Consider the following 26,322-nt stretch of genomic DNA (forward strand, 5'->3'; position numbering starts at 1 on the left):
ACTGCTATGTAGGCTGCCAGCTGTCACGCCATCTCTTGAAGGGACGTCCTGGTGGACTCTTTCCTAGTGGCTTCAAATCCTTCAAGTCCTTTTGAGGACCCATTCTGCTAACATGCTGGTTCCACTCCCTTCTTCTCTGTCTTTCCCACCGCACAATATCCTAGACTTTATAGAGTTCTCTTATTTGACTATTGGGTATTCTGTCAAGCAGTGTTTTTCCTGCTATCGATCTCAGCGCTTTCATTTCTGTTATTCTTATAATCTTTTTGGTTTCCACTGTATCGGCTCTTGTCTCGATAGAATACGTCATGATAGGCCTAACACATGCTTTATACATGTATATGCGTACTTTTCCGTCCAACCTCAAATCCTTATTCCTCCAAATGACATCGCGTAGGCACATACGCTGCTTTGTTGGCTTGCTTTCGTTCGGTTGCTTTTAGGTCCCCGCAATCAGAAACCTCCACCCTCAGGTATTCGAACTTAGACACTTGCTCGATTATTTCTTCGTTTATTACAATTTTATACCTTTTGGGTTCCCTTGCAATAACCAAGGATTTCGTTTTTCATGTTGATATCTTCTTGGAGTGCCTATTCGTAACCAACGTGGCTATCTTCACTTTATCTGCGGTGGCACGAAAGAGTCCTCTTGTTGTTAAGGAGAACCACTGTCTAAGATTCTGTAGCCAAGAGTTTCTTTTTCTTCCTGGGTCTCGCTTTCCGTAAATTTTGCCTTGTGAAATTAGCTGCAACAGGCCATATCTATGTTCATTTCTTGTTATATGCTCTAGGTATTCCAGCTTCCGCTGTTTGATTTTAGATGACAGTTCTCGCTATTTTTCAATTCTCCTCAGAACATCCTAATTTGATACGTGATCCACCCAGGATATCCGCAGTATTCTCCTATAGCTCCAAATCTCGAAGGCCTCAAGTTTTTTCATCGATGATTCCGTCAGTGTCCATAACTCAACGCTGTACAGAAGCACCGAGAATATATAGCATCGCAACAAGCGTATTTTAGTTCAAGATGATGAATCATGGCTTTTTAAGATTTTTGATATGTTACTGAATGATGCTCTAGCCTTCTCAATGCGTTGCTTCACTTCCCTTGAATGATCCCAGTCTTCATTCAAATTGGTACCCAGGTACGGTTTTTGCTGTTGATATAATCATGTTATACTCTTCTGCTGCTAGTTTGAATCTAATAGATAGATCTAATATAATAGATCTAATATTTCAACTGATAATTATCATAGAAACGTTAAGCTGTGCATCAACTTCATGAACATGAGCACTATTGAACCAAACAGAAGAACAGTATTCAGCAGCACAAACAACCAAGGCCACAGCTGCCGTACGAAAAGTGCTGGCATCAGCACCCCATGAAGAAGCAGCTAATTTTTGAAGGGTATTATTTCTCGACTTCAATGTAAAACGTAAATTTTTCAAGAGGACCTTGAAATTCAAAGAAGAATCAAGTTTAACTCTACTCACAGATTAGGTTATTCAATTTCAGATTAAAACAAGTTTTCAGGGCCGGCGTTAGAGGTGAAACAGTGAAGCGGACATTTCAGACGCCTATATTTGAGGGGTGGCAATTCGGCTTACTTTATTTGCCGCCTTTTCATATTTCAACCTTGATTCTTGAAAAGAGCATAATGTTGTTCCGCTTTGCTGCGTTTGTAAACATTCTCTGCAATAAAAACTGCCTTTACATTGCCGTCTGTACACCATAGCAGCTGAACCAATATAAACATAATTCGCTAATGGCCTCATTGAAAGAGGGATACAATCATTATGTTATTCACAAAGACGAAAAAGAACACTATCTTTGCTTTCGAATTATTTAGAAGCCGAAATGCTAAAATTTGTGGTGTGAATCTAGTGGAATGCATATATCAATGGATGCACCTTCTAGGTACAAATGTTTGCATATCTACCTCAAACCAAAAATTTCTTGATTCTTAACGAACTATAAATTGCTGGTTTATAGATATAGGTTATAGAATCAGTAGATATGTAGTTAAGCCCATATTTTGCTTATCAAAAAACAAGTAACGAAGAAAAAGAAAAAATTCTTCGTCTCTAGTTGTCGGTTCTGGCACATTCAGTTCAAGACTGAAAATGGATTTTCGATAAATTCTAAACTTCCGAATAGCAACAAACTCTGGCTCAATATTTCTGGGCTATGAACTCAATTTATATCCAATGGAAGATATCTCCAGCGAAGATCATTGGTATGTAAACTTTTTTGATAAACGACTTTTTGAAGATGGCATCCCATAAAATATAATATCGGGATGCACTAAAATGGAACCAAATAATACTTCAACCTGAATGCTGGGTTATTTTTCAGTTTCAGTAACTCCATTTCACGTGTACCCCCATATCTATAAATTCTGAAGGGCTAAACTTGGTTTGAAATACTGAAAAGATAGGGGATGACATAAATTTTTATTATGGATTAGAAGGGATCTGCTGGAGGCATTTTTCATGGGAAGTATTCATTCATTTTTCCGCTTTCAAAAGGGTATACTTATGGAAAAGCATTCGAATCAGTTCTATTCAGTTTGAATCATCAGATATTACGCTTTGTCAGGAAAGCTGAAGAGGAAGTCGAGAGCGCATCCTATAATAAATCATTCTCATTTCATCAATTTTAGATGAGACAACTATTCATTAAGTGACTCATTGATTTAATCATTTATACTGATACATTTTTTTGGGACAGGGTGACGACTTGGTCGATGCTGGGGTTTAATCAGGCCTCAATCTGATTAACCTCGGGACAACTGTAACAGGACATGCGCTAACTAGGCCTCTATCTGCCTACTCCTAGTTAGCGGGGAAAAAATAAAACAGTAAAATAAAATATACAAACAGATATATTATAATACACAAAGTGCTACAGAAGGTAGGTTGGTGTTTATTTGACTGGAAATCTTCGGCTTGTATTCCGCTTAAGTTGTGTACTTCGAGGCTTAAACAGATTGTTGCGCCCTCTGTTGGGGGAAGCGTTAACCTGGTTGGCGGCGCCACCATGATGGTAACGCAGGAATCTGTAATCCCCACAGTACCCCCTTGCTAGTGATTAACGATATATTACATCCCCGCCTGGAAACGCTCGGGGAAATGAACTTGCCGACCTGATCTGGTCGTGTAAGGTCGTCGTACTGCTGGCGCTTGCGTTGCTGCCTCTGGTTCTGCTGGAGCAGGTGGGATGGGTTGTTGGGCCGGGGGTGAGTTCTCGCCTGGTAAAAAGAGAAGAATTCCTTCGTCTTCATCGTCCTTGTTCGAATTTACAGCGTCCTCCGGTGAATTTTCGCTGACCGCGATGTAGGCTGGTTTCAGCCTGTCGATCGAGACCGGGACGTTGGTACCGTGAATTCGGAGGGTGTAGTGCTTTTCGGCTCGAGAAACCACCTCAAACGGTCCATCGTAGGGGTGCTGGAGCGGACGCCGAACGGCGTCGTGCCTTACGAAGACGTGGGATGCGGTGGCGAGATCTTTAAAGACGAAGATCTTCCGCTCACCGTGCCTGGTGCCACTGACTGGTCGGAGCGCCTGAAAGTGCTGGCGCAGGTCGCGAACGAAATCGTCGGAGTTATCCAGGTTCATCGTCGACGTCGAACCCAGGAACTCACCAGGAAGACGGAGTGGTTCTCCGTATATCATCTCAGCGGCGGTGGATTGGAGATCTTCTTTCCAAGCGGCGCGGATCCCCAGTAGTGCAGTGGGTAGTGTGTGGACCCATGCGTCAGAGTCCAAGCATTTAATGGAAGCTTTGAGCTGACGGTGGAGTCGCTCGACCATTCCGTTGGCGGCCGGGTGGTACGCCGTGGTTCTGAGGTGGTCCGTCCCTAGTAGCTTGTTCAAGCAGCGAAATAGGTGGGACTCGAATTGCCGTCCTTGGTCTGTAGTTACCCGGAGCGGGACGCCAAACCTGGCAACCCAGTTAGTGTAAAATGCTCGGGCGACGGTTTCTGCTGTCTGGTCTTGGAGCGGTATCGCTTCTGGCCATCGAGAAAATCGATCGACGCAGGTGAGGCAATACCGATATCCTTTGGAAAATGGCATGACGATCAGGTCGATGTGCACATGTTCGAAACGGCTCGACGGCGGTGTAAAGTTACCTATCGGAGACGAAACATGTCGTGACACTTTTGACCGCTGGCACTGGATGCAGACTCGGGACCACTCTCGGCAATCTTTGGAGATGGAGGGCCAGACGTATCGTTGGCTCATCAGTTTTGTGGTGGCCTTGGCGCCTGGATGGGACAGGCCGTGGATGGCGTCAAAAGCTGGTTTCCGGAATGGAGCCGTCAGGAAGGGTCGTGCCTTTGTGGTGGATATATCGCAGAAGACGGCAGCGTTGGATCCTGGTATCGTGACTTGGCGTAGAAGTAAGCCAGAGTCTTGCTTCTGGCGGAACTCCTGGAGCTCTGGGTCACATTGCTGGGATGCTGCGAGGGCCTCGAAGTCGAGTGGTGCTGCGATCTCGTCCACCCTGGAAAGGGCATCTGCGACGACGTTTTCCTTTCCGGATATATGCCGGATATCTGTGGTGAACTGCCCGATGAAGTCCAGGTGGCGGTATCGGCGTGGGGAGCATTGATCGGACTTTTGACTGAAGGCGAAGGTCAGCGGCTTATGGTCAGTTAAAATGAAGAAGTGGCGTCCTTCAACCATGTGTCGGAAGTACTTGACCGACTTGTAGATGGCCAGGAGTTCCCGATCGTAGGCGCTGTACTTGCACTCAGCGCCAGCCAGCTTCTTCGAAAAAAATCCGAGTGGTTCCCACTCGTTGCCAACCCGTTGATGTAGTGCAGCTCCAATGGTGTGGTCCGATGCATCACAAACCAAAGAGACCTCGGCGCCAAGTTCGGGGTGTGCCAGAAGTGTAGCTTTTGCAAGTTCTTCCTTGCATGCGGCGAATGCGGCATCAGCGTAGTTGTTCCAATTCACTGGTGCCTTCTTTTTGATGTTTCCTTGGAGCAGGTCATTGAGTGGTGCCTGGGTCTTAGTAGTTCCGGGCATGAAACGCCTGTAGAAGTTCAACATGCCAAGGAATTGTCGGAGATCTTTTGCTGTTGTTGGCCTGGGATATTCGCGGATGGCAGCGACTTTCTCGGGGAGTGGTTTTGTTCCATCACCAGATACTAGGTACCCCAAGAACTTTACTTCCTTAGCGCCAAAGTAACATTTCGCTGAATTGACGACAATTCCGTACCGCTGGAGACGTTCGAATAGAATGCGTAGGTGTTCATGATGCTCTTCCTCGGACGAGGAGGCCACCAGTAGGTCGTCAATATAGGCATATACGAAGTCGAGTCCCCGGAGAACCTCGTCGATGAACCGCTGGAATGTTTGAGCGGCGTTTCGTAGTCCAAAGCTCATTGCCGGGAATTCGAATAATCCGAACGGAGTGGTGATGGCCGTCTTCTCCACGTCTTCAGGGGCCACCGGGATGTGATGGTACGCTCGTACCAGGTCAATGGTGGAAAAAATTGACTTTCCCCGAAGCATTTGGGCGAAGTCCTGGATGTGGCGCACTGGATACCGGTCTGGTAAAGTGCGCGCGTTTAGTCCCCGGTAGTCTCCACACGGGCGCCATTCATCTCCCTTCTTTGGCACCATGTGGAGTGGCGAAGCCCAACTGCTCTTCGATGGGCGACAAATCCCCAATTGAAGCATGGATTCGAATTCCTTCCTAGCGGCGAGGTAACGGTCCGCGGCTAGACGACGTGGCTTCTGTGAGACGGGTTGTCCTTGTGTGGTGTGGATGTGATGCACTGTACGGTGTTTCACATCCGCTGCTTTGCAAGCGCCATCGGGGCGCGTCAGCTCCGGGAACTGCTGGAGCAACGCGTGATATCGCGTATCGCCTGCGGATGTTCGGATTCCGGCGATAGTCGCGCACTTGGAGTCCCGTCCCGTGACACTGAGACTCGTGGATCGGTCAAGTAAGAGTCCGTTGCGCAGATCCACGAGGAGGTCGTAATGAGTCAGAAAATCCACCCCGATGATGGCCCTGGACACGTCCGCTATGACGAAATTCCACGCGAAATCACGGCGGAGACCGAGGTTAAGTGTCAGTGGAATTGAGCCATACGTAGCGATCGCACTACCGTTAGCCGCGGTTAGCTCATACCCGGTTTTTACTCGTCGGCCTTTCGCTAAACGTCGCGGAAATACGCACAAGTCTGCGCCGGTGTCGATTAAAAAGTTTTCTCCACTGTTCCGGTCCCTCAAAAACAAGCGGCGTGTGTTGGGGCAGCCGTCGCCTGCCGCGTTCAGTGATTGCCTTTGCCGTTTCCCTGTAGTACGCGATGTAGGACCATCGCGGTTCCGCGAGTGACCGCGCACTTCCGCGCGAAGATCGTTTAACTCGCGACTTTGTTCGTCGAGGCGCACCGACAACCTCTCCAACACTTCACAAAGCTGTGATTTGCTTTGTGACACCCGAGGTGACACCGCAGACACCTGTTGCGGCGCGACAGTACCTAGCGCTTCCATTACGCAATCTGCGGTCTTGGCCAGGTCCTCCAGGGTTACGTTGGGTTGGGCAGCCTGCGCGGCGATGCTGGCGCGAGCGAGGGGGTTGATCCGCTCCATCCACAGGGCGCGGACGATCTCGTCTGCGGCGTTGTCCCCAGCGAGCTGTTGGAGGTACCGCAGGAACTGGGAAGGCTTCCGGTCTCCAATTTCGACTCCCTCCAGAAGTTGTCGCGTCTTTTGGGCCGGTGATTTCCCCAGGCGTTGGAGAAGCTGCTCCTTCAGCGTTTCGTACGGCTTTGGTGCTGGCGGGTTGATTATGAGGTCGCGAACCTCCTTCGCGTACCTGCCGTCTAGGGATTGGGCCACCTGCCGAAATTTCGCTAAGCTGTCCGTTAGCCCGAAATCTTCAAGTGTCCACTCGACCTGCTGGAACCATACTTCTGGGTCCTCTGGGGTGAACGCCGGGATTTGGAGGCGTGCGAGTATTCCGGGAGTGGGTGCTGCGGCGGATGGATTCGGCATCTTGGCGTCTGGCGTCCTGGCGTCTGGAGTTAGTCGACCAAATCGTCCCTGTCCATAAAGTTGACGTTGATCACGTCGGGGTCACCAGTTTTGGGACAGCGTGACGACTTGGTCGGTGCTGGGATTCAATCAGGCCTCAATCTGATTAACCTCGGGACAACTGTAACAGGACATGCGCTAACTAGGCCTCTATCTGCCTACTCCTAGTTAGCGGGGAAAAAATAAAACAGTAAAATAAAATATACAAACAGATATATTATAATACACAAAGTGCTACAGAAGGTAGGTTGGTGTTTATTTGACTGGAAATCTTCGGCTTGTATTCCGCTTAAGTTGTGTACTTCGAGGCTTAAACAGATTGTTGCGCCCTCTGTTGGGGGAAGCGTTAACCTGGTTGGCGGCGCCACCATGATGGTAACGCAGGAATCTGTAATCCCCACAAATCACCAAATAGTATTCTGCGGACAAGCATTATATGACAACTGAGTGATAGCTATAACTAACAGAATGATTGCATACTTTGGTAACAATATCAGCATTTTATCTTTTTTGAGGAAACAGAATGTTATCACTCAGTTTCGGCAACTTCAATATAAAGGATGTTTCAAAATTACGTGAACTTTTGGGGACGTGTTGGTATGACTAATTTGCTGTCGTTTGAGCCATATTTAGTGTTAACCAAAAATCACCAGTTCACGAGATATTAGAGTTCTTGTGATTTTTAAAAGATTTCTCACTTTACTTCATTTTTCATCAATTTTTCTTACGTTGACCAAATTTGATTATAATTTTGGATTATTTTCGTGGCCAGCGAATCTAACACCAATAGAATAGACGCAGCATCGAGAAGATTTAGAGTAAATTTTAGGCGGAAAGTAACAAGTAATAAGTAATATGGCACGTGCTTGTATAAGTAATTGAGGTCATTTAAAACATAATTTATGAATACATTTTCTACTGAAATTTTAAGTTCAATTGCAATAAAAAAATATTTAATTCATTACTTTCCTTTCTTTTCCCTTTTTAATCAAAATCTGCTGAAACAAAACTAACGAAAACTTTTCAGGAAATAGAAAAAGAATTTGACAAGTTTTAAAATACTTTTGTCCTACATAAATTGTGGAAATCGAAAGTTGCAGGCAAAATCATATTAGATATTTACTATTCTTTTCTTTATATAACAACTTTCAAATCATACTCTTATTAGTCTTATTCAACTTCTAATACAGCATAGTTTTGCCTTTTTCATACATATCATATCCTTTTCTGATGAAAATAATACAAAATTCAAATCAAACTCGATCAATGTAGAAGAAATTAACGAAAAATGAAATGGAGTGAGAATTTTTTTCAAAAAACACAAGAACTCATCTCGGAGACTGTTGATTTTTGGTTACCAATAAATATGGCTCAATCGACAGCAAATGAGTCATACTAACACCTCCTTCAAGGTTCACGTCTAATTTGAAAACACCCTGTAGATACGATTTCTTGGGGTTGATACTGAAATATAACCATAAATTTCGAATTTTACTGCCTCCGCTGATTAGGTAGTAGATCAGTAGTTGAAAACCATGATATAAAGAAATATTGTTACCTATATCTTTGTATCATGGTTGAACATGTCCTACAAAAATACTTCCTAAAGTCGACGAAGTTGCTGACAGATGCTGGAATTGCTTGATCATTGAAAATATGGAATTATGCTGCTCGGCCGTTCAGTCAGGCTGTGTTCAATTGATGGAAACAAGTGATAGTCCGAGGGAGCAACGTCTGGAGAATACGGCGGATCGGGTAGGACTTTCAACGTTTCCAAGTATGTCTTGATCACTTTCGCAACATGGGGTCTAGCATTGTCATGTTAGAATCACTTTGCCATTGAATTGAAATTTCACTCTTTGTATTGTGGCCATTTGTCTTTCAATGCTTGGCTCAAGCGCCTCAATTGGGTTCGATAACAATTTCTGTGATTGTTTCAGTCGGTTTCAACAACTCATAATAGACTACGCCGAGCTGGTCCTTCCAAATACTGAGCATGACCTTGGAACCGTGAATATTCGGTTTGGTCGTCGACCTGGAAGCATGGCCGGGATATCCCCATGATTTAATGTGCTTGGGATTATCGTAATGAACCCATTTTTCGTCTCCAGTCACAATGCGATGCAGAAATGCCTTCCGCCTTTGTCTTGCAAGCAGCTGTTCACGAGCAAACAAACGCCGTTCAACATCTATCGGCTTCAACTCGTACGGCACCCCATTTACTTGTTTCTAAATCATTCCTATGACTTTCGGGCGTTTTGAAATGGCTTGTTGCGTCACTCCGAATTATCCTGCCAATTCGTGTTGCGTTCGACAAGTAATGCCTTCAATTCTGCATCTTCTAAAACCTTACTCTTCCACCGCCATGTTGGTATTCGACGTCAAAATCACCGTTCTTGAAGCGTTGAAACCACTCTCGGCATGTTCTTTCACTAATAGCGGCCTCATTATAGCTATTTGAGAGCATTCGATGAGCCCAAACCGATGATTTCTTCATATCAAAGCAGAAAATTAAAACCTCCCTCAAATGACGAGAGTTTGGTTCGTAAACTGACATATTCAATCGAGAATAACTTTATGATGCAGACAAAAATCTACTAATATTTCGATGGCGTTATCTTTACAAATAGCTAAGTTTATTTTATGACATCTACGTCCTATTTATTTCGACTAACACTTACTCTACAGCCATCCATTTCAAAACAGCGGAAGCAAAGTTGTACTCCAATAGATAGAAGGAACATCTGAAAGAACACTGAATATTCAATAGTACCTATATTCTGAAACTTGGGACTGAAGTGATATATTTTGGTCAACTGTAGTCTTTGTGCGACTAAGTATCAATTTCCGCATTAGTTAGGAAAACAATTAACGATTGAAAATAAACCAAAATCGACAATCAAACTCAAGATAAAAAAATCTTCTCGTAAACTTTCAAAACTTATCCAAAAGCCGTTCTTGTGAAGTATAAACCCCGAACGCGAACAAGAATTTCCCGGTAGTCGAATTAGGATGATAATCCCTATTTCCTTTACAGGCCGGTTCGCTTCCGCGCCCTCTACGAATTCGTTGATTTACACCTGGACGGGGAGCCTTGGGGATCAGGACCCTGCTCGAGAAGATTCACGATGTCCTCGACTCAGGATAACGTTCCTCAGAAGTTCGTATCGCCGAAGGACATATTTCTTTATGGACGAGGTGGAGCCAAGAGCTTAAGGTGAGATTTTCAATTGGAATTAATTTATCGATTCGTGAATGAATCGGCAAGAGCACTGAGGTGAATTCGGGAGGTTTTACGTCTTTCCTCTTTTCATTTACACCTAAAAAACATTATCTGAGTTATTCCTCCTTAAGAGGGATTACTACCACGTGGTAGTATACCCTTTATACCGATTCATTTTCCCTCTGGAGCTCCTGCGATGATCAAATTTTTCATGGTGAACAAAGTTGTGAATTCACTTTATCTTCTTTCTTTTTCCGTAGCGAATAAGTAAAGAGCAGCACTGTATGATGACTTTCACGAAATTATAGTTTAACTTCTTTTGATTTTTAATAGGTTTTGTCACGAGTATTTCAACAATATATAAGTGCTTTGTACAGTGTCCATATCATCAATTTTTTTACCGAAAACGAAAAGTTATCGAAAATTGTTTCTATTTATTCATTCGCAATTAAAAAATATAAACTTTCTTTCGTGCAGATTATTGTTTGAGGAAATTATGTGAAAACCTAATAAAAATCCGTGATTTGTAAGAAGGCATCTCTCTAATTCAGTTTTGAATTGAGCAGTCACGTGGTGATGTTCCCTCTTATGAGAAACAGATATATAGGGTGTTTTTGCTCGAGCTATATAACTTTAAGTTGACATTACTGTTCAAGATGGCGACCGATTCAACAGCTGTCAAGTGATTTATTCTCAGTTTGGTTTGGCAATTCATCATGAATAGACTCACGCCTGAACAACGCTTGCAAATAGTGCAATTTTATTTCGAAAATAATAGTTCTGTGCGGAATACGTATCGCGCACTACGTCCATTAGCGATGAATCGCACTTCTGGTTGAATGGCTACGTCAACAAACAAAACTGCCGCATTTGGAGTGAAGCTAATCCTCAAGTGTATGTCGAAACACCGTTACATCCAGAAAAACTGACTGTTTGGTGCGCTTTATGGGCTGGTGGAATCATTGGTCCGTACTTCTTCAATAACGATGATGGCCAGAACGTTACAGTCAATGGTGATCGGTATAGAGCCATGATTACTAACTTTTTCATTTCTGAATTGAACAACCATGATGTCCAGGAGCTGTGGTTCTAACAAGACGGCGCAACATGTCACACAGCTCGTGCCACAATCGATTTATTGAAAGACACGTTTGATGACCGCCTAATTTCACGTTTTGGACCTGTTAATTGGCCTCCAAGATCTTGTGATTTAACACCGCTAGACTATTTTCTGTGGGGTTATGTAAAGTCATTGGTCTATGCGGATAAGCCACAAACCCTTGACCATTTGGAAGACAACATTCGCCGTGTTATTGCCGATATACGGCCACAAATGTTGGAAAAAGTCATCGAAAATTAGACGTCCAGATTGGACTATATCCGAGCCAGCCGTGGCGGTCATATGCCAGAAATCATATCTAAAATGTAATGCCACAAGATTATCTTGCGGATAAATAAAATTCATGTCAATCGAATAATCCATCGTTGTTTTATTGCAATTTAAAGTTCTATAGCTCTAAAAAAATCACCCTTTACAAACGACATTTCACCGTATTTTGCAGAAAGACTTTTGAAGTTCAGTTAACATAAAAACTCATAATGGTCGATAACCAACCACGTCGTATCTTTGATTATGTCCCTAAAATCCATCAAAATGATCCATATTTTCATAGAAAAACTTTCTTCAATGATGAGGCTCCATTTCACCTCGGAGGCTACTTTAATGAGCAGAATTGTCGCATTTGGGGCTCGGAAAATCCAAGAATGATTGTTGAAAAGCCTTTGCATCCTCAACGTGTCTCTATTTAGTGCAGTTTTTTGCCTGGTTGTGTGATTTGACCTTACTCATTCGAAAATGAGGCTGGTGTAACTGTTACGGTGAATAGATTGAGCTACTGATCTATGATTGATGATTTTTTAAGGCCAGAATTGGGAGATGTGGAAGACACTTATTTTCAACTAGATGGAGTGCCAGCCAAGGAACAAAGCAATCGCAATTTTGGATGAAAGTTTACTTTTTGCGATTTTATTCAAGAGATAATCACAATTGGCAACCGAGGTCTTATTATTTAACACTTTTAGACTTCTTTCTTTGGGACCAGGTGAAAGATAAGGTCTATGCCAATGTTCCACAATCGATTCAAACCTTAAAGATATAGACGTGAAGCTATTTTAAATGACAATAAAGTGTGGATAATATAGACGCAGAAGCGCCTTATTTGCTCCCTCCTATATTAGCTCTTCATTTCAGAAATTGATTCATTAAATGTATCTTATTCAGATGGTAATTAAACTGTGACATTTTCATCTCCTATATAATTTAATTATCACAGACGGGTAACTTGGAAACGAGGCAAGAAACTCAAATGGTTCATTCAGAATATTGTAATCAAGAGTTTGTAATGTTACACTTCTGTTATCTCCAGATTCGAGATGAGAGACGCAATAACCTGATTACCAAAAACACTTTGGTATTCAAGTTTATGAATGAACTTCCTGTTTCAGAGATCATCAAATTTGTTCAGCGAAAGAGAGAAAGAGAAGGCTCGTTTATTCAAGCTTCTTTGGATACCACAGAACTGTTCAGGAGATATGATTTATTGAAATATTCGTTTTATGTTTTTTTCCCAATATAAAAATGAAACCTCTCAGCTTAAAACCCTTTACTTATGATATAATTGTGTCCAAATTTCATACAACTTCATCCGCTATTACCTCCCGAAACTACAACTATCTGAATTTTGTCCAAAAAATGTCAGTTTTTATACTATGACGTGAATCTAGCGCCCACGTTGATTCAAACTGTTTCTAAGCTATGCGAATCTTGTTGTAGGTAATTGATTATTATACTAACTGACAAAGAAACTGCAACACCCAGAAGGAACTGTTTAAATTTTAAATTTATTTTGGTCAAACATAGATAGTATAGCAAGAGGTAAATGATTGAAATTTGGAAAAAAAACGAAGGGTTACAATTTTTTTGAATAAATTTGTTAATGTGTTTGTCCACCGCGATTATCTATGTATAAACTCCCCAACACGTCTAGGCATTGATGCAATGCAAGATGGTCTATTTCTTCTCGAGGGATAATATCCCAAACTACTTCATGTACTTCATGTCCCAGAGCCGCCAAAGTCCGTGTAAATTTCAAAGCCTTCTTCTACCCATGATGTCCCAAACATGATCTATGGGCGAAAGATCGGGGATTTGGACTGTCATGGCAAAAGATTCACATGAGTCTCTTCGAAAAAAGTCAAACTAACTCTGGCAACATGAGATCGGGCATTATCTTGCTGAAATATTGGATTCTCGAGCGGGTTAATGTAAGGAAGAACATATGGCTCCACTATTTCTTAATAGTAACGCAGCGCTGTTATGTAACCTTGAATAAAGACCAAAGGTGACCTACTTGCATGTGCAATAGCATCCCATACTATAACGCCTACTGTCCGGTGTACATGACGCACAACATCAAACTGAGGTTCACGCCTTTCTCCCCGACGTCGTCTAACCCTTCTTCGGCCATCATGTGCACCCTAGAAGAATCGAGATTCATCAGAAAAGATGACCTGATACCATTCCAATGCTGAAGTTCTCTGCACCACTGTAATCGTTGGTGGTGATGCTCAACCGTTAGAAGTAACACAAGTTGGGGTCGATGATGTTGCCGTCCAAAAGACCTTATCCGGCGGTAAACCGTTCAGACGGTCTTGTTCTCCTAACCACTCATCAGCCAAAAATTGAGTTGTCGCAAATCGGTCTCTAATGGCCATAAGTCTTAGACGTCGATCTTTAACTTAATTTTTGCCCCTTTGACGTCCGATGTCTACTCTTCTTCGATTTTGGTCATTATCAAACCACTCTTGACAACATATCATAACAGTAGTTGGATTTCTGTTCGTACGGTTAACGATTTCTCGAAATGACAACCCCGCCTCCCGTAGACCTCTTTCAAATTCACTCAGCTGGCGATAAATTCCGCGTACACGTGCTCTAGGAGTTTTAACAACAACTGAACATCGACTTTCGATCTCCCCAGTTCAAATTTCAAAAAACCTGCTAAAAACGACTACAATATTTAAGTAACAAAAATTGTTTACATGGAAAAACCTTCATTTGTTCTCCAAATTCAATTTAACTCCTTGCAATACTATCTATGTTTTCCAAAAAAATAATTAAAATTTTAAGAGCTCCTTCTGGGTGTTGCAGTTTCTTTGTCAGTTAGTATATCGTTATTGTGGAATGAAGATTTTAACATTTTTAACCTCTTGCAGTTGCGTGTATCGCTTCGAGGCGCAGAAAGACGAGAAGGTCAAATTAACCTTAACCGACGTAGTCTTCAAGAACCGAAACTGCGTGACCAAAGTGAGCAGGGACACTGGGCGTCTGATGTGTGAAGGAAATGCCACTGCAGCCGTCAGGATTTTCGAGATTGCCTGGCTGGATGTCCCGGGGGTCCCTAGGGACTGTCTGTGCTCCGTTGACAAGGACAAATTCATGCCTTTCACTTACGTTTCGACGACGAACGTCATCGAGTTGAGATTTGACGTGACAGGGATGAATGCCACCGACGATTTCACCACACTCTTCTTCGAGGGCACTTGGAAATTCATAAGGACCCCGACCTGCAGCAGGGATTTCAGGATGAAGGGAGCCAATGGGGAAGTGTCTTTCAACTATCCGAGCAACACTCCGGATCAGGTAAGAGGAAAGATGTTTGTTTGGGAATTTGGTTTAATAATAATAATAATAATAACATTTATTTCAAAATATATACAGATAAGGCCATACATAAAAGAAACAGTGTCAAAAAAATTGTCTTTAACAACCAAAATATCACACAGTTATCAACAGATAATCATCCAGAGAATAAGGTTCTAAATTAATAAGATACTCTCTAACATTTCTCTTAAAAATCCTAAAACTATTTACACATTTAATTTCATTTGGTAACTTATTAAAAATTCTTATACACATATAAGAAGGATGCTTTTCAGACATCGATAATCTGTGTATCGGATAATGCAGTTCCAGAGATCTTAAAGGGTAGTTAGTTCTACTTGTATGAACAGAAAATCTCTCTTTATTTCTGAAGAAAAAAATCAAGCACTCATATATATATATATGGCAAATATAGTCATAATTTTATTTTTTCTGAAAACATTTCTACAGGATTCGATGTAAGTCATTTTGAACATGATTCTCATAATTCTCTTCTGTATCACAAACAGCTTATGAACATCTGTGCTTGCTCCCCAGAAAATAATCCCATATCTTATCAGTGATTCAAAATTCGCAAAATAAACTATTTTAACATTTTCTATACTTAAATACTTTGAAATCGTCCTGATGCCAAAGCCTACACTACATAACATCTCCGACATGTTTCAATCATATTTTCATTCACGTGGGCTTTTACTCGGCTGATGAAAAACCATGCTTTTTTCTCTTGTCCCACAAAACTTTTTTCTCTCTCGTTTTCTGCCACTTTATACGTTCCGAGTCTAGTAGGCTGAATTTTCCTCGTCTTCCTCCCCTGAACTGTCTTCCATTCATTATCCGGAGTTTCAGTTGAAATTTTATCTTCCCAGCGAGTTTGTTTTGATTTGTTCTTATTTACTATCATTCCTCTGTCAATTTCACAGTCACTTTGGAGGTTAATTAGTTCAGCCATTTTCATTCTTTGCGCAATCTCGATTTGATTACTAGGACCACTCCGGAGTACGTCGGCGTACCTGTTTGAATTCTGATCGCCTGTTTTCTTCGAATTATCGGCATCTGTATTCATTATGGACTTAGATAGAATTTCAGATTCTGACCTCTTGTTTACCTTCTGTTTATTTTGATTTTTTTCTAACATTTCTATCTTCTTTGCTTGTGATAATATTTCTTTTTCCAATGTTGAAATTTTGAATTGTAATAATATGTTATTATCATTCATTAATTCATTTTTGTCTTCCAACTCTTTAATTATTTTAATCATAAAATCAATTTGTGAAGTCTCACGGGTAATTTCCATCTTATTCAGGTTATCATTTACCATTCCATCCAAACTACCAGTTTCAGAACCCGATATTTCTTCGACTTCTTTTCCGACACAGCAAATTATAGATGATTCACTCATTACTTTCAATCGCTTAATACGTGAAGTACAACTTGGGTGAAACATTTTTGTACATATTTCGCATTTAACAATTGATTTTACTACACTTCTTCGACAAATTCCGCAGACCACATCTTTCGCAACCTTGTCATTCGTCGCCATCTTGACTCTTGACTAATATATGTCATCTATTATCCTCTCATTGCTCCTCAGCAATTATTGAATTTTCTCAAACGGAATAAAGAATTTTATTATCTTCATGAAGTTTCTTACCAAATAAGAAAAAATTTAGGGTATGCCATTTGGAATAAGTCCAATATTAACATTTGAATAAGTCATCGATGAATCGTCTTATTTCGAACATTCAATGCAGTTTTCAATGATTTTTAAATATTCAGTACTTACCTCCGTTCTTCTAGTATTCACTATCAAAATCTCATTCAAATAATTTTGAAGATATTAGGTTCTTACAAGGACCAATCGAAATATTTCAAAAAGTTTTAAGCATATGAATATTAAAATGAATTTGAGTTCATTTATTCCATACAATCTGAAAATTTGATAAAAAACAGAGTGTTCCATGAAAAAAACATATGTTTGGTCATTTATGCCTTTTGGGTACACCCTGTATATTTCTACATAATTTGATAATGTAGTTCTAATGGAGCCTAATGATACGTACTGTGTCGAAAAAAAATCGAAAACTTCAGCACTTGACACGAACAGCCAAAATTAGGAGAACGCTCAGAGGTGAACAAAAAGAATGAAAAGGCAGCTCTTTTGTAGAATATCTTGTGAAGTAGTGAAGTGAATCATGGACAGACGAGAATGTTTATGAACGCGTACAGGCTCTGAAGCCTCTGCGATTAATGTTTATGATAAAATAAACTACATTATTATTATTATTACTCAGATGTTACCTCATCATTTTGAAACGCTTCATTTTTAAGATACAAGTTGTTTCTTGTAATCCTACTTTTTTTATTATACCAGCTTATCGAATATTTATTAATCTCAGCTACAGATTGGGTAAATAATCAATTATAATTGATTTATTCCTCACAGCTTACTAAGTGCATGTTTTTTTTATAAATATATCTTGTGAAGGGAAGTTGCCATCAGAAAAAAATTGAAAAAAAAAATCAACTTTAACACCATGCATCTTTGTGCGCCCATGTTCATAAGCCTTTTTTTTTAAATGATCCAAAGAATCTATCATTTTCGTTTGAACCTCCAATCTGTTATGTGTTACTATTTCGTTACATAGGCGTATAACTTTGCTTCCGACGTTTTTTTCCGAAATTCGAGGCTTTATTGTGAAGAACTGGTTATACAGTTATGATTCAATGTAAAATCCTTCACTGTCTACTACTTTCGCCCATCTTTCGGGCAGCCTACCAATCCTGCGTTGAAAAAACTGGTCAACTTTTGAAGCGATCCACGAATCGATCCAATTTTTTGCTTCTTCATAAGACCGGAAGTGCTGGTTAGCCAGGCCGTGTGCTATATTATTTTCTGCGCTTGGGATTATCGAAATGAACCCATTTTTTGTATCCAGTAACAATGCGATGCATAAATCCTTTCCGTCTTGCCCTGCAAGCAGCTGCTCACAAGCTAACAACCTCCGTCCAACATTTCTCGGCTTCAACTCGTACGGCACCCAATTTCCTTGTTTCTGAATCATTCACATGACTTTCAAGTGTTGTGACATGGCTTGTTGCGGCACTCCCAATGATCCTGCCAATTCTTGTTGCGTTTGACACGGGTCCTCATCAAGTAATGGCTCCAATTCAACATCTTCGAAAACCTTCTCTCTACTACCTCCATGCTGGTCTTCGACTTCAAAATCACCGATCTTGAAGCGTTGAAACCACTCTCAACACGTTCTTTCACTACTAGCGGCCTCACCATAGGTTTTTGACAGCATTTGATGAGCCTCAGCCGCAGAGTTCTTGAAAAAAAAATTATAACCTTCCCCAAATGACGTAAGCTCGTAAGCTGGCATTCTCAATCGAGAATAACTTTATGATGCAGAAACAAATCGACTGATATTTCAATGGCGTTATGTTTACAAATACCTAAGCTTATTGTATGACATTCACGATCTATTTATTTTGACTACCACTTACCGCTACAGCCATCCATTGCAAAACAGAAAAACGGTGGAAGCAAAGTTGTATAGTATTTGATAATACCTAAATGCACACTTAGGATCTCAAAGATAAATACCTACCTTGTAACATTATTTCCGAATATGATCTACCAAATGGACTACGAAAACTATAGCTCAAACAATTTTTTTTCTAGCTCAACTGCGAGAACAATCCAAGGGTGATCGTACCTTCACCTGGCAAATACCTCTACGTCAAAATCAACGGCGTCATCCTACGTCATTCAAGTCGACTGGGAAATGGTACTTCCAGAGTTGTCACCCCAATAGCTTGCGGGACGTCCAATCGAATAATAGTCCACACGGCCCTGTACTCCGCGTTAGTATGTCCCTACGAACACAACAGTCGTCACAGCCTTGTGGAAGTTTTTTCCGAAGGATGGACGATTGGTGGTTCTCCCCGCCATTCTGTTGGACAGATGACCTTGGACAAGGTGGAGATCGACAGTTTGGGGAAAGAGCTGTCCAGATCCGTCGTTGTTGAGTTTTTGGGGAAAGAGGATGGTTCATATTCTGTTTTATGGTTGGAGTTAGGGAGAAGGTAAAGCACTTTTATTTTGTTGTTGGTATTTAGTAATGAGAATAGTAGATTATAGCATTATTAAATAATGATAGTGATATTGAGAGGCAATAATGACCAATGGCAACTCAATGGTCCCTGCCATATACACCTTTCCCCTAAATTCATAAAATTAGGAACAATTGGGTCTTGTTCCCTGAATGAGCCTACCGAATGAATATCATTTTGATTTATCAATTAAAAACTCATACCTACATTTCGGTGAAAGGTATAGTATATAACATTACTAGCAAGGTAAGAGGGTTTTTACTGGCGAATGGAGGATATAATTGACGAGCCGCAGGCGAGTCAGTTACCTCCTTGAGCCAGTAAAACCCGTTACCTTGCGTGTATTGTTTTATATTTTATTTGTTTCTCATTTGTTAAGGTTAGATATATTCCAAAAAAATCTCAATAATTTGTCTCAAATGTCGTAAGCTATCATAGACATATATTTATATTAGTCTATGTAAGCTATGGAAGCGTTGCCATGAACATGTCTGTTTATTTTTCTTTACATTTGTTTTGGCGAAAGCGAGAATGAATGTATCAAAAGAAATTATTGAGGCAGCCAGTAGTGTAGCTTCAAGTTTATTACCTGCAAAATCAGCTTCAAGGTACGAGCGAGAATACGACGACTTCAAAAAGTGGCAAAACAAAAATAGTGTGATTGGGGTAACTGAAGATGTTTTGTTGGTCTACTTGAATCAACTATCAGCTAGATTCAGCCCTAATACTTTATGAGCAAAATGGTCTATGCTGAAAAGCTGCTTGGAAATGAAAGAAAATGGCCCTGTTCGCAGGTTTGTTTTCCTTAAAAAATTCATTGAAAAATATGACGTTTAGTTGTCATTTGCAGATTTCAAAAGATAATAGCGTTTCTGAAACGAAAAAATGAGCGTTATACGCCAAAAAAGGCCAAGGTATTAAGTAAAGAAGAGGCTGAACAATTTCTTTTACATGCTTCTGATGACCAGTGGTTGCTGGCGAAAATTGTAAAACAATATTTGGGATTTTTTAATGTTGTCGATGTGACGAAATTCTCTCCTTAAACATGAATGATGTAGAAGATATGGGAAAATATGTTATATGACGATAAAACAAAATTTTCTAATGTAAATAATACTACTAACTTGTAAAAATTTTGCAAGTTAACTGTCAGTTTTACAAGTTAGTGACTTGATAAAATAAACTTTCTTGATTAATATTGTGTTTTTGGAAACTGACGTTTACAAATGAGAAACAAATAAAAGTAATAATAAGCATCGATTGGAAATTATTTACTACACTAGTTGTATATACATCCAGATAACCATTGTTTCATATACTGTTTATGGTTATGAATAATTCAATTTGAACGATGCAGAATTGAGCAACTCACTGCAGTATATATGAATGTATGTATACGCGGCGGAATATTTTGTGTTGCCTTGATCAATTTTCACGCTATTTTTCACATAGAAGTATGGATTGGGTGGATTTCCCACTTTCCCAGGATTTTATGTTTTATCATATCTAATCGATCTACGATAACGCAAGTGGCTACTCGAAATACAGAATGCACAAATGTAATGTACTCATATTTTACCGAGGTGAAGGACCTAATTCAAGTGAATAGTTTAATTACATGATAAAATATCGAATCTAGGAGAATATAAAGAGTGTTTTTTTAGAGCTATAGAAATTTAAATTGCAATAAAACAACGATGAATTATTCGATTGACATGAATTTTATTTATCCGCAAGATAATCTTGTGGCATTACATTTTAAATATGATTTCTGGCATATGACCGCCACGGCTGGCTCGGATGTAGTCCAAGCTGGACGTCCAATTTTGGATGATTCTTCCAACATTTGTGGCCGTATATCGGCAATAACACGGCGAATGTTGTTTTCCAAATGGTCAAGGGTTTGTGGCTTATCCGCATAGACCCATGACTTTACATAGCCCCACAGAAAGTAGTCTAGCGGTGTTAAATCACAAGATCTTGGAGGCCAATTCACAGGTCCAAAGCGTAAAATTAGGCGGTCACAAACGTGTCTTTCAATAAATCCATTGTGGCACGAGCTGTTTGACATGTTGCGCCGTCTTGTTGGAACCACAGCTCCTGGACATCATGGTTGTTCAATTCAGGAATGAAAAAGTTAGTAATCATGCCTCTATACCGATCACCATTGACTGTAAAGTTCTGGCCATCATCATTTTTGAAAAAGTATGGACCAATGATTCCACCAGCCTATAAAGCGCACCAAACAGTCAGTTTTTCTGGATGTAACGGTGTTTCGACATACACTTGAGGATTAGCTTCACTCCAAATGCGGCAGTTTTGTTTGTTGACGTAGCCATTCAACCAGAAGTGCGCTTCATCGCTAGACAAAATTCGCTTATGAAAATCGGGAACAACGGCAATCTCATTTTCAGCCCATTCGACGAATCTACGCCTTACTTGATGATCGTTTGGCTTCAATTCTAGCACGAGTTGGATTTTGTAAGCACGCAAAGCAAGATCCTTCCGCAAAATCTTCCATAAAGTGGATGGACACAGATCCAATTCCTGTGCTCGATGGCGGATAGACTCATTCGGGTCTTCCTCAATGCTACGCTCTACAGCAGCAATAGCTTCTTCTGTACGGCATCTCTGGGGATGCGAGTTATCAATGAGAGTAAACGTGGTGCGAAAACGTTCCATGGTTAATCGAATTAACTGCTCTGATGGACGATTTTGTCGACGATAAAATGGACGTAGTGTGCGATACGTATTCCGCACAGAACCATTATTTTCGAAATAAAATTGCACTATTTGCAAGCGTTGTTCAGGCGTGAGTCTATTCATGATGAATTGCCAAACCAAACTGAAAATAAATCACTTGACAGCTGTTAAATCGGTCGCCATCTTGTACAGTAATGCTAACTTAAAATTATATACCTCGAAAAAAACACCCGTTACAAGCGCTAAAATTTCAACTCATACTTCTATGACAAAATAGGTATATCGAGAGTTGATCGAGGCCACACAAAATCATAATACCTCCTAATAGCTATGTCTAACTCATCCAAAATTGTTGGTTCTCAATCCCCGAACAGAGCGCTATTTCATTTAGTCAGGGTATCTGTATTTCTCTAATTGGTTCATCATGTTCGATAATAAACATTTGGAATCCTTCTGTCCATCGTCCAGAAATTCTTTGACCATTTTAGCCAATTTTGGCAATGGTTGGCATGGTTCAGTCAGGGATTTGTCAATTTCATAACGCCAAGCCATTTTGCTCTATTTACAGGAGATTTCTTGAATAATCTTAGGAGTTCAATGTCAAACTCACCAATTCATCCATTGAAGATGATTGTTTTGTCAAAGCGCGCAGAAATATATACCGAGCGTATCAAGCTCACGTATTATCAAATAGCTTGATACCAAGCTGCTTGACTTGATGAATCCTTAAACACCTTGTCAAACCATAACTTCTTCCTCAATCAGTGTGTTTCATTTTCAGACGAGAGATTCCCCCTAACGGCCAAGGTTTGTACCTGTTAAAACCAGACGAGTGTCAATACCGATGCCCCGAACTGGACGCCTGCATCAACGCCTCCGTCTGGTGCGACGGCCAAGAAGACTGCCCATCCGGTGTCGACGAGGCCATCACCCACTGCTCCGTGATCCTACAGCTTCCAGCCGTCTACCTCTTCTTCGGCACCCTGGCCATACTGGCCATCGGATTCGGTGTCTTCGTCCTGTTGTACAGGACCTTCAGACGGAGACCGCGTTCCATCCTGCAGACCCGTCTGAAGAGCCTTTCGTCCTCGGACACTGCCATAATCGATGACAAGGGAGTGATTTGCTGACAAAGCGACAATTCTGTGCGCTACGTGGAGGTGGACAGGGTCACCACGGTCTGACGAAGACCTGAAGCCTCCACGAAACGTGCAGAATTGTCGAATGTGATTCATTATTTCGATAGGAATTTTTTATTCTCAATCTAGTCAAGGACCAATCGACGTACACTGAACTCGTCATCTTGAAATGGAAATTTACCTTGATTCGGGTTTCTTCTATGAAGATATGAGATCGATCGAGAAGGAATTACTCAAAAAGTTCACATAAGCGAAATGATTTATGTAATTTTAATCGAATAGTTAGGGATAAGTCTATCTCCCACATTTCAGGAGGCTTTAAAAAGATATATAACAGTTATTTGAGCAACAAGTGAATTTAGAAAGAAAAGAAAGTTAAATTCTTCCAATGGATAAATATCTGTAAGTCATAAGTCATCGCTACGATTGATTGTTGCAGATACTATTGTGTCAAAAGGAATCTGTAGCGTTTTATAGTTAGAGAAATTATGAGAACGCCCTTGGTGTCAACCAAAACAAACCACTTGTATAAAGAAATCATCAGTTTTTCCTTATCTTATTATCTGGATACTTTATTTTCCACTTGGACACCCCGTATCTTGACAAAACCGTAAATTGTAAGATTGGGAAACTCTCATCCTGGTAGAAATCCCTTCATCTGAAACAACTTGTTGGAAGTTATATCAGACCCAACGTGCAGAGCTATAGCAAAATATTCAAAGTCTCACGGAAATCTTCAACCCAAACTATAGGTGAAAAATTTAATAAGCATCACTTCTTTCAAAGCACAAAAGCCAGGCACTAGACGACCAGTTGGTAGGCTCCCAAAACGTTGGTACGATAGCTAGACGTCAACTTCGCAGAATTGACAGGACTCCGTCCTATTACAAGAGGCAGAAGAAGTACTTTCAAGTGAAGCATAAAACAACCAAACATCCTGTTTTTGGTTGAATCGATCAACTGCAATTCTATTAAATTGGGATAATGAAACACCGGATTTCTTAACTAATATATTGAATTTGGCTGTACAAGTTATGTGTTTGCAAGGTAACAGCTACAAGCGTACTGGTCATGATACCCCGATTTCCTGGGGATGTTAAGTATCGCTTTGGATTTTGCATACCAAAGCGCAATCCAGGTCCCTGATTGGTCCACGTCTTTGTTCCTTTGTTCCTTGCCCTAAGATGTGACTTCACGATGACCATATGTAGCGCCAACCTGACGCCGAGGATGTGCCAGTTCTATTTTTAGCCCTCGCTAAACCCCCTGCAGGGGTTGGTTTTTCGACCTAAATGCGTCTTTCTGAATATTCAACTGTCCGTAAAGTTTGTGTGTCATCGTAGGTCTAAAGCTGTTCCAGAGTTCTAATGAACTCCAGTATCTGGAGTGACTCAAAAGAGGTTACTTCCTCATTTCCACAAGTGTCTTGTCCAAAGCATTTTTTGTTTTGGCTAACGATGGCGAAGCATTTCTTCACCAGATGAACTGGAGATTCTTTCTCTTCTCCACAGAATCTACACCGTTTTCTGCTGGTCTCATTATCATGGGGTGCTTCCTGGGGTGGCAATGTCCTGTAAGGAATCCAGTGTAGCATATTCTTGCTAAGATCCAGATACTCCTTAGATCTCGCAATACAAAGTTTCAAAGAAACTTCTTGCAATGCTCCGACCCAGGAAGATTCCACCAGTTTTTCTCTTCTCCTGAAACTCTTTCTAGAAGGTACATTTACCTATACCACATAAAGGTTCAAGATTTATATCCCTACAGCATAAAACCTAAAGAAAAATATATGAAGGGAAAATAAAAACGAAGAAAAAACATTGATTGCCCACTCAGTAATTGATTACTAATAATGGAAATCATTTATAAATTCCAGATTAAGTCAGCAGTTGAGGGTTGTAAAATATACTTCACTAAAATATTAAATGACCTGTTGGACATAATGATCATTAAAAAATTAATCTCTACAGAAATTATAAAATAACTAGGAATATTCACGTTCGCATTATACATATTATGAAAATTAATGATCCAAATACTGACCCCTGAGGAGCGCAGTCAGAGCATCACAAGAAAATTAGTCTCAGAACAAAAATATGTTTTGATCTAATGCTTGTTTTACTGAGACGAATTGATAAATTCGAAAATCTTGAAAGATTTTATCAAATGAAATTATATCATATTTTCGCAGAATTGGAAGCTCTCCTTTTTGACTGATAAGAGACATCTCTCCATCTTACATGAAATTGGAAATTTTTTTTTCTCCATGATACTTCAGATACATTGTAATGAGAGATAACTGTATCGTCAATGGTTGATTAATGTTTTTATTGTAGGTAACTATGAATTATTTCAAAATTATAGAACTTGTACGAGTTAAAGTTAGACGAACTCTTTTCAGTTTTCAAAAAGTTCACTACAATTGAAATCTCAAGTAAGAACTACTGAAATTGGTTCTCAATAAAAATTAACAAAATTAAAAGTATTAATGAATGAAAAATAATAAAACAATAGACTATAGTAGTAGTGAACGAAAATAATTAATTCGCGTTCAGAATACAGTGACAGGCCATGTTGAGCGACACACCAATAAGCATTTAGTTTCTTCCTCCTCTAAAGTCTGAAATATCACTATTATTTTTATTGAAAATAGTATAATTTCAAAATGACTTCTTCTATGCATGGGAATCTTATGTATATTTTGAAATCCTTCATTTCTCATGAATGATTTTTTTTCTCTATTCTATTACTGCACCTGATTTCTTCTCGAACGATATCGTAAAAGTAATCTTACATTTCTGAGAAATTAAACACTGCCATAAAAATAATCCCTTTGGCGATTTGCTTTTCCATTTCAATGTGAATTTGGGTGTATTTCTAGAGTTGTGATTTAATAAGGGTACTTAGTAGACAAATTATCAATAGTGCTTTCAAAGGAGTATTTATTAGATAGAAGAGAACCAGTGAACTCACAGATCATAATTAATAACAGAAAAAGATAGTTAAATAGGAAAATCTTAATCTTAAATTAAAAAAAAAACTAACACAATAAATTATGACCTGTCAGTTTCAGTGTTCGAGTAGTGTAGAATAAATTTAAATTGAAGGAGTATATACTGAGTAACTACAATACGCCTTGCAATATTTGTACATATGCATGTATTACATTGTTGTTTATTTTGCAATTTGTATGTCTTAGATTTATTTAAAAGTATAATATTGTTCTTGTTTGAAGTTCGAGCACTCTGTGGATAACAAAGAAGTGCCTTAATTCTTCTTACCTCTGTCTCGTTGATCACAATTACTGAAACTTATGTTTTTTCATATTTTACGGAGTTCAAAAATACTCAGCATGT

General features: G+C 40.1%; 1 protein-coding gene across 4 annotated transcripts in view; it reads left to right on the forward strand.

Annotated features, from left to right (window-relative positions):
- The window catches only part of LOC123679795, a 116,567-nt gene extending 91,348 nt beyond the window's left edge, over nt 1-25,219 (forward strand). For all 4 annotated transcript variants that reach the window (XM_045617282.1, XM_045617284.1, XM_045617283.1 and 1 more), the window contains exons 11-14: nt 10,097-10,276; nt 14,558-14,984; nt 18,694-19,097; nt 22,609-25,219. In XM_045617282.1, the coding sequence (XP_045473238.1) occupies nt 10,097-10,276; nt 14,558-14,984; nt 18,694-19,097; nt 22,609-22,957 (1,360 nt within the window). In that variant the 3' untranslated portion in view covers nt 22,958-25,219. The remainder of the gene's footprint in view (nt 1-10,096; nt 10,277-14,557; nt 14,985-18,693; nt 19,098-22,608) is intronic.
- The last annotated feature ends 1,103 nt before the right edge of the window (nt 25,220-26,322 follow it).

This window comes from Harmonia axyridis, chromosome 5, assembly GCF_914767665.1.
Source record: "Harmonia axyridis chromosome 5, icHarAxyr1.1, whole genome shotgun sequence".
In the NCBI taxonomy this organism is placed as follows: Eukaryota; Metazoa; Arthropoda; class Insecta; order Coleoptera; family Coccinellidae; genus Harmonia; species Harmonia axyridis.